The sequence below is a fragment of the Arachis ipaensis genome, chromosome B06, assembly GCF_000816755.2.
Source record: "Arachis ipaensis cultivar K30076 chromosome B06, Araip1.1, whole genome shotgun sequence".
Classification (NCBI taxonomy): domain Eukaryota; kingdom Viridiplantae; phylum Streptophyta; class Magnoliopsida; order Fabales; family Fabaceae; genus Arachis; species Arachis ipaensis.
Window position 1 is genome coordinate 128,418,132 of NC_029790.2, and position 8,146 is coordinate 128,426,277.

Genomic DNA, 8,146 nt, shown 5'->3' on the forward strand with positions numbered 1-8,146 from the left:
ACAAAATAAGTTCAATTTTGTTTTATTTGGATCTGGTATTCGTTGACAATTCATTTCTTCGTTTTTGCCCAATTAAGCCCCAAACAACAAAACTGGCTTTCTGGATATAAAATTACAACATTGTCCTCACAGTAACTTAGCACAAGTTACCACACATTTAACATAACATAAACACTTATTACGGGTTAAATTATAAATTTATAATAGTCTCTTCCAAGTTCCAATCAGCTCAGCAAAGGGTCACACACTATTGAGACATTGTTTGCATTATATGAAAACAAAAACCACCATTTATTCATTCGATAACTTTACTATTAATGGTGTTGCTAATCACCCTTAGTCACGGGATTCCAGGCCACCAGAGAACACCCTTTTAAAATAGGTTATTAAAGTGCAAGAGTTTTCAGCAATACAATATATGAATAAAAAAAAACTGTTATTCAAGAATGTAGCCTTTTAAATTATGTAAGTTAGGTTACGAAAATGTGATGTTATAAAAAAATTTATAAATTAAATGCATTAATTGTCAGATCGTTATTTGTACCGTGCAGGATGAACAATACATATATCCTGTAGCGTTCTATAATTAATTGCACGTGTCGGCATCGTGTTCTATGCTGGCTTCTTATGTTAGAATAGTCTATTACAATTTACAAGTGTTAGATTACCTCTAGAATGTTTTAATACATTCCAACCCATGGATTCCAACCGTGCAAATCAGTGATGGGGCTAATTGTCGGATAATTGTCTTTAGTTATATTGTTTAGCAACGTAGACATCTTGGTCTTGCTCATTACCGGAGCTGATTTTATTTTGCTATATGATTTTGGATATGTAGTGACTTTCGTCAAGATTTATTTTGGTTTTTGAATGTGGTTTTGGGATTACATTTCTACGGATGATGTTCCCTTGTCTATTTTGAACAATTATATGACTAATGACTTCAAATATCTATGGTTAGTTCAAATTTGGGTCATAATTTTCATAGACACTGATGAATCACTACATTAAATTTCATACAAAATTTTTGCATTGAATAGGGGATTGTACTCAACGATGCTTCTTACCACCACCCTTTTTCCCTGGTTTCCCTTTACCTCCTTTCTTGGTCCATTTACTAGACATTCCAGTGTCATGATCTCTTGATGTTGATGGTGCTGAATTTAATAAATGCCTCACATCCAGTATGCCGTTTCTAAAACGACCTTCACTTGATCTCAAACCCCTGTCCTCGGCCTTGTGCTTACCCGCCGATTTTTTACTGCTACCACTATGCTTTCCACCAAATTGTCCAAGAATCAAACGCTGCAAAACGTGGTACAGATAAGATAACAGACTAATAGAGTCTTTACCATGCAAGTCAGACGAAAAGAAGACAATAAAAATAAGAAGGCAGGGGGAGGGGGTTGAAGGGGGAGTTTCTTCCTAACTTATTTTTTGGTTTTTCCCCTCAAAGCAATACACATCTCAGTTCATCCCATGGATAAATACATATTTCAAATGTTGCCCCCTGAACTTTGAAGAATCGGCCAAAACATTTATCCTTTTCGCAAATGCTTTGCAAGCGTGATTTCTTACATTAAAGAGAAGATTTGAAACTCCGCCTATGTTACACTTGCAGTACATAGCCGGTCCCAAGCCCGGATAAAGGAGGAGGGTTGTGTTAGGTCTTCGGCAACCAACATAAAAATATAGCCGAACCCCCATGACAAAGAGAAGATTTGAAACTAGCATTTGTCACAAAAAGTGTCATCTATGTTATTTTAGCAAATTTATATGCTAAATAGGACTATTCCGTAGATATAACTAATGTCGTTTATAATGAGGATAGACAATTTAAATTTTCAAATGAATGTGGGCAAATATAAATCATTTATTACAAAAGAAAAATTTGAAAACAGAAAAGATGTTAGGAGACATAGTTTATTTTTGCCTAATCAAAATGTTTGTAAACATAAATTACCTCTTGAAGCATTTTCTGTTCTCTCTCCTTTTGTTTCTTCAGTGTTGGACGTGCCACACTTAGAGGTAATCTCTGTTTCTTGGGGGGCTAAATAAAGGAAAACAGAAATCCATTAAAGCTTGCATCTTGATTCTTGAGCATGCTGCTGATAATACCATTTGCAATGGTACATGATGTTAAAAAATAGCATCAACAGATAGTCCTCACCTTCCCACCAAGAGAGACGACCTTTTGATTCTCAATCTTTTTACGTTCTTTCCATGTCATATGTGAGTAGCCTAATAAAAAATTGTTAATCATTAGTTATTATAACAAACAAATTCACTACAATAATGGATAGACATGGTGAGAAGGTGAATAAAACCAGTAAAACCTGATAATGATAATCGTATATAGTTTAGCTCACATCTCCAATATGTAAAAACATTGTAAAACTCACTAAAACATGAATAAGGGCTAGAAAGGAACTTGGACAGTAACAAACTTGCCTACATCGAATCATAGTGGGAGGTTACATGGGTTATAAGCAAGAAGGGAATAATGAACTAGACAGGCAGGAGATTGGTTAGACCTATCTTGTTTTTCTCTTCCTACTTTCTTTTAAAGATGAAATTGGTTAGAATTCGGAAGAAAGTAGGCATTTCTTAACTTCTTCGACTATGTGTTTCCTTCATCTACCTATACTCTTTTCAAATTTTCCAGAAATTGAGATTGTTAAAAAGTCTACTTTCTAAGAAGAGATAAAAGGAGGATAAGAGGCACCTTAAAACGTTTATTCCTAGACCAATGGAATGATAAGTTCTAAAGATAATCTCACCAAATCCATGAACTGCCAAAGAAAGTGAAAAGTGAATTGTGTTTGAAACAAAAGACTCTAAACACAACTATGGCACACTAAGTTGCTAGATCATGTTATTATGCCCTATCACAACTATCTACCCAAATAAATTGGCATAATCCATAAAATTCTACTTAGAGCATTTGTTTGCGAAGTATGTATACTGAGGATTAAACTGCATCAGGGGAGAGCAAAGAAATCCAACCTATTTACAAATAATAAATAGTAAGAACAGCCTGACATTGAAGTATATTATAACTGTTGGTAATATTCTTTCTCTCATCTTATTGTTATTCTTTTTTTATCGAAAAAAATTAAACACTAAGGAAAAGATCAAAACACATCAACAAGAGAAATTAGATTTACCAAAAGTTAAAGATAGGAGACAACAGCCAAGAAAAGGGAAAGCTTCAAATGAGAAAGAATACGGGACATACTAAAATTTTCAACTTCTTTCATAATTTTCCTTATGTCCATCTCTTGATCCTGCATATCATTATGTTCACTTGGAGTCCCATGTCTCCCCCCTACCTTCTTATTCTTGTTCATCTTTCCCATCACTGCTTCAGAAATTGAAAGACAAAAATTGATTAGAAAAGTCACAAACAACTGAAAACTTTGAAACATAAATATATTCTAATGTAAATCTTAAAAAATAAAAATACAACATCAACCAAAGCCTCATAATCATAGTTATTAGAACCAAACCGGTAATCGACCGGGTCATACGATCGAGTCATTGGTTCAATTGGTGAGTCACTAGTTCAACCGGTAGACTCGGTCACAATTAAATATAAATATGAAATTATAAACAATAAACTTAAAATTAAAAATTCAAGAACATGTCTTCACAAACACATTAATAATAATCAAGTATCAACTCTTAGACATAACTAATGAAGCAAATATAGATAATAAACTAGACACTAATACAAAAGAATTTTTCAATTTAAATGAACAAGAGAGCAAAACATAACACAATCAGTAAATTAATGATTAACAAACTAATCAAAAACATAAATTCAACTAATTTATAAATCAATCCATCAAATACCATTATACCAATAATCCAATACTGCCTATGTAATAGTCAATACTCAATATTAAATCAACTCTTATTATTACAATTAAAGGTTAAGACTAAGACTAAGAGTCTCTGTACAGAAACTATCTATTCTTACAGCAACAAATTCTTCTGAGTGATGATTTTCGGCAACAAATTCAACTCAGTGATAATTTTCAACAACAAAAAGATTATTTACAGCAACAAATTCAACTCAACAGCAACCATAAATTTAGCTCAATGCAACAACAAATTCAACTCAATACAACAATAAATCTAACTCAATACAGCAACAAAAGATGGTTCAGTCATGATTTACAGCAATAAAATTGACAGGGACAAGGGACAAGGGAAAAGGGAAAAGGGAAAATTGAAAAAGAGAGAAGAGGGGAATGCAGGAACTCACCAGCCACGATGGTCGACGGCGACTCAGCGACGAAACCGGCGAGAAGGAAGTGACGGAGAGGCCCCGGAGCAAGAACACGACGACGACGAGGCGAGGGAAGGCGGAAAGACACAAACCACGAGGAGACACCGGCAACTGTGAGTAGACGACTACTGGAAGGCGTGAAGAGGGCCGGAGAAATTCGCGCTACTGGGATTTCAGTTAGGAATTAGGTTTGTCTTTCAGTACTTTTTTTTTTTTTGACAGAGCCGAACGGGTCATGGGTTTCTCTTTTGGTATGTTTCAGTCTTTTCCTCGCTTTTTTCCCCTCATATCCAAAATGAGTTCAATTTGCTTTTACTCCAAAAAAAAGGGCCCATTATTTTCGATTTAGCTCAGGTTAAGTGGTTAACTGTTCAAGACCCAAAAAAAAAAAAAAGTGGTTAACTGTTCTTTACCTATTTTTCTGCAATTAGATCAAAGAAATTATATTTTTATTCTTAAAATTTGGTTCATCAATTAAATTTTTTTGCCATTCTTTGTGGAATAGTCGACAGTTTTTTTTTAAATGAAATAAAGGTCTAGAGATCAAATTTTGGTCTAATTTTTTAATGTACCTTTTAAATAATTATCTAAATATTCTTACAAAAATATGGATTTCATCCTAATAGTTGTTAGTTTTGATGTCGTGTATAAAATATTTTAGAATTTAGCTAATTTATGTTCTAAAGACATTTGTTAAAATTAAANNNATTATTTTTTTTAACTTAGTATTATGTATTTAGATATACTTATAAAATTATTTTTTACTGAAGGTATATTAAAGTTATTTTCTTAATTATTTGAAAAGAGTCGCAAATAATAGTTTTGGTTTCTCAAAACTACCTTATCATATTTCCTTCTTCCTCATAGTCATTAGCATCATTGTTGAGTCTACAACGGAATTTTAACTTCTAATAGATACAAAGTAATATGAAATTGAACACTACTCACAATAATGCACTCGTTATATATTTTGTAAAGAAGAAAAATAATATGAAAAATTTCTTCTAACTAACTCTATAAGATGATGTGAATAAGGATATTGTTATTGTTATTGACTTCAATTACAATTCTATATATATATATAACTTCAACGAATAAGAATAAAATTCTCCTACAAAAACTCCTTACTAAACATTTTGAGTCCTCTCCTATTAAAACTCATTTATTTTACTTCCTAAAATTACTCTTATCCTTTATTTATTCTCACAATTCTCCACATCGATCACAATTTGAAATCTACTCAAATTTTAGACGATCAAAGTATAGTATTTGTATTCCCATGCCTAACATGGAACAACATTGAGCAATTTCAAACAGTGTTGGAACTTGCTTCCTGACACTACTTTAGTCAGCACGTCTGCGGAATTTTTATCTGTGTGTACTTTTACAAGACAAATGTTGCCTTTCTCTATAACATCATGCACGAAGTGATGAATAGGGTAGGGTAGGGGTGGCAACGGGGCGGGTAGGGGCGAGTTTTTGCTCTACCTGACCCCGCCCCGCGTCCCGCCCCTCCCAAGAACCCGCCCCCCTAAGAACCCGCCCCGGTGCGGGGCGGGTAATTACCCTCCCCGAGCGGGTAGGGGCGGGATGGGTACCCGCGGGTTCGGGTGGTATTGCCATCCCTAATGATGAACCTGATTTTTAGCCAAATGAATTGCACTTTGTCTATCACAACTCAGATTCACACAATCTTGTTGAAATCCCAAATCATCTAGAAGACTCCTTAGCCACAATGCTTCTTTCACCCCTTCTGCTACTGCCATGTACTCAGCCTCTATAGTAGATAGTGCCACTGTAGCTTGTAACATCGATCGCCAACTAACTGGAGCACCTTGTATTTTATATACATAATCGATCGTAGAACGTCTTCTGTCTAGATCACTAGCATAATCAGAATCAACAAAGTCACTGATTTGACATGATTTTCCACTAAAGCATAAACCTATGTCAATGGTACCCTTCAAGTACTTTAATATCCACTTGACTGTTTCCCAGTGTGTCTTACCTGGATTTGCCATGAACCTGCTAACAATACTGACTGCCTGTAAAATATCTGGGCATGTACACACCATAGCATACATTAGGCTACCGACTGCATTAGCATAAGGTATATTTTCCATGTAAGCCTTATCTTCTGCTGTTGTGGGAGATTGTTTACCAGAGAGCTTGAAATGTGGAGCCAACGGTGTTACTACTGACGTAGCATTTTTCATTTCGAACCTTTCAATAACGCGCTCAATATACCCTCTCTGGCTCAAGAACAATTTTCGGCTTAATCTCTCTCTTTTAATTTTCATGCCTAATATTTTTGTGCAACACCCAAATCTTTTGCTTCAAATTCTTTACCAAGTTGAACCTTTAACTTATCTATCTCCACCTTGTTCTTAGAAGCAATAAGCATGTCATCCACATACAATAGAAGATAGATATAATCACTTCTAGAAAGCTTATGAATGTATACACAACAATCATAATTACTTTTGAAAAAACCTTGTTTTAACATAAAGGAGTCAAATCGCTTATACCACTGTCGAGGAGATTGTTTTAATCCATATAGCGATTTCTTTAAGCGACATACCTGATTTTTTTTACCCTCAACCTTGAAACCCTCAGGTTGATACATGTAAATTTCTTCCTCTAAGTCACCATGCAAGAAAGCTGTCTTTATATCTAGCTATTCCAACTCAAGGTCACCCTGAGCAACAAGACTCAAAAGAACCTTTATGAAAGTGTGCTTCACCACAGGAGAAAATATCTCGTTGTAATCAACACCTCCTTCTTTTTGTGCAAATCCCTTTGCTACTAACCTAGCTTTGAATCTTGTACTGTCTGACTTAATAGGATCTTCTTTTTTTAATACAACCAATTACAGTCTTTTCCACGGGCAACGGGACCACCTCCCATGTCTTGTTCTTATGGAGAGATTGCATCTCTTATTCCATGCCGACCGACCAACTTTCTCTATCTTTTTCTTTGATAGCAAGTTTGAAGGTGACCGGCTCATCATCCTCTACCGAGAGTGCATAATCTACCAAGTTTACCTGCCCATAATGTCTCAGAAGCTTGTCTGATCCGAACTTCTGAACGAATTTATAATTCTTCTTTGGCCTAGTAGATGCCAAAGAATCCTGTTGCTGCTGTTGTAATACATGTGCATTTTCTCACTGAATCTCCTCATGATCAAGTTCATCATCTGCATCATCTCGAGTAGCATTAGGATGCTCCACCTGAACATTATTAGAATCTATTTGTTGGTATTTAGACTCTATCTCTACCACTTGAGTATTTGAAGTTTTTCCAACATCACCATCATTTGGCATCGTATCTTTAGACAAAGCTACCATAGATCGTTCATCAAAGGTAACATCCCTTCTAATTACAAACTTAGAATCATTTACGCTCCAAATATGTACTCTTGAACCCCACTTGGATACCCCAAAAAGATTGCATTTTTAGCTCTATCATCAAGCTTATTATCTTTGACATGATAATAGGCTATGCATCCAAAAAATTTTGAGTTTCTCGTAATCTGCATGTTCCCCTGACCACACCTTATAAGGTGTGTCTCCATCTAAAGAAGAATATGGGGATCAGTTCACTATGTAGCAAGCTGTAGCAACCAACTCCGCCCACTGTAAACCACGAGTAATAAGTAAATAACTAACCCATAAAGTAATTATTAATCAAAGTAATTAGAAAATGATATTTGATAGTTTAATATAATAGAGCTAATTAAAAATAAATTTAGACACCAATTTTAAAGAATTCGGCCCAAGATTGGGCCAAACGGGCCAAACCGGTTGAACCGGACCCAAATCGGGCCCGTGCAGTGGGCCCAACCAACCCACT

The 8,146-nt window shown here is 35.1% G+C and overlaps 2 protein-coding genes across 4 annotated transcripts in view; both read right to left on the bottom strand.

Annotated features, from left to right (window-relative positions):
* The window catches only part of LOC107605173, a 6,927-nt gene extending 2,419 nt beyond the window's left edge, over positions 1-4,508 (bottom strand). Inside the window, exons 1-5 of one of the 3 annotated variants that reach the window (XM_016306952.2) lie at positions 4,271-4,507; positions 3,239-3,361; positions 2,171-2,241; positions 1,964-2,050; positions 1,144-1,305 (exon numbers count right to left, since the gene is read on the bottom strand). In XM_016306952.2, coding sequence (XP_016162438.1) covers positions 1,144-1,305; positions 1,964-2,050; positions 2,171-2,241; positions 3,239-3,359 — 441 coding nt within the window. In that variant the 5' untranslated portion in view covers positions 3,360-3,361; positions 4,271-4,507. Of the gene's footprint in view, positions 1-824; positions 1,306-1,963; positions 2,051-2,170; positions 2,242-3,238; positions 3,365-4,270 lie in introns of those variants that run through there. The other 2 variants (XM_021105105.1, XM_016306951.2) reach the window with 2 other exon arrangements.
* LOC107647533 lies at positions 6,597-7,641 on the bottom strand. The gene is made up of 4 exons (XM_016351605.1): positions 7,463-7,641; positions 7,339-7,405; positions 6,876-6,971; positions 6,597-6,743 (listed from the first exon to the last, which is right to left on the bottom strand). The coding sequence occupies exons 1-4, from the start codon at positions 7,639-7,641 to the stop codon at positions 6,597-6,599; spliced, it is 489 nt and encodes a 162-aa protein (XP_016207091.1).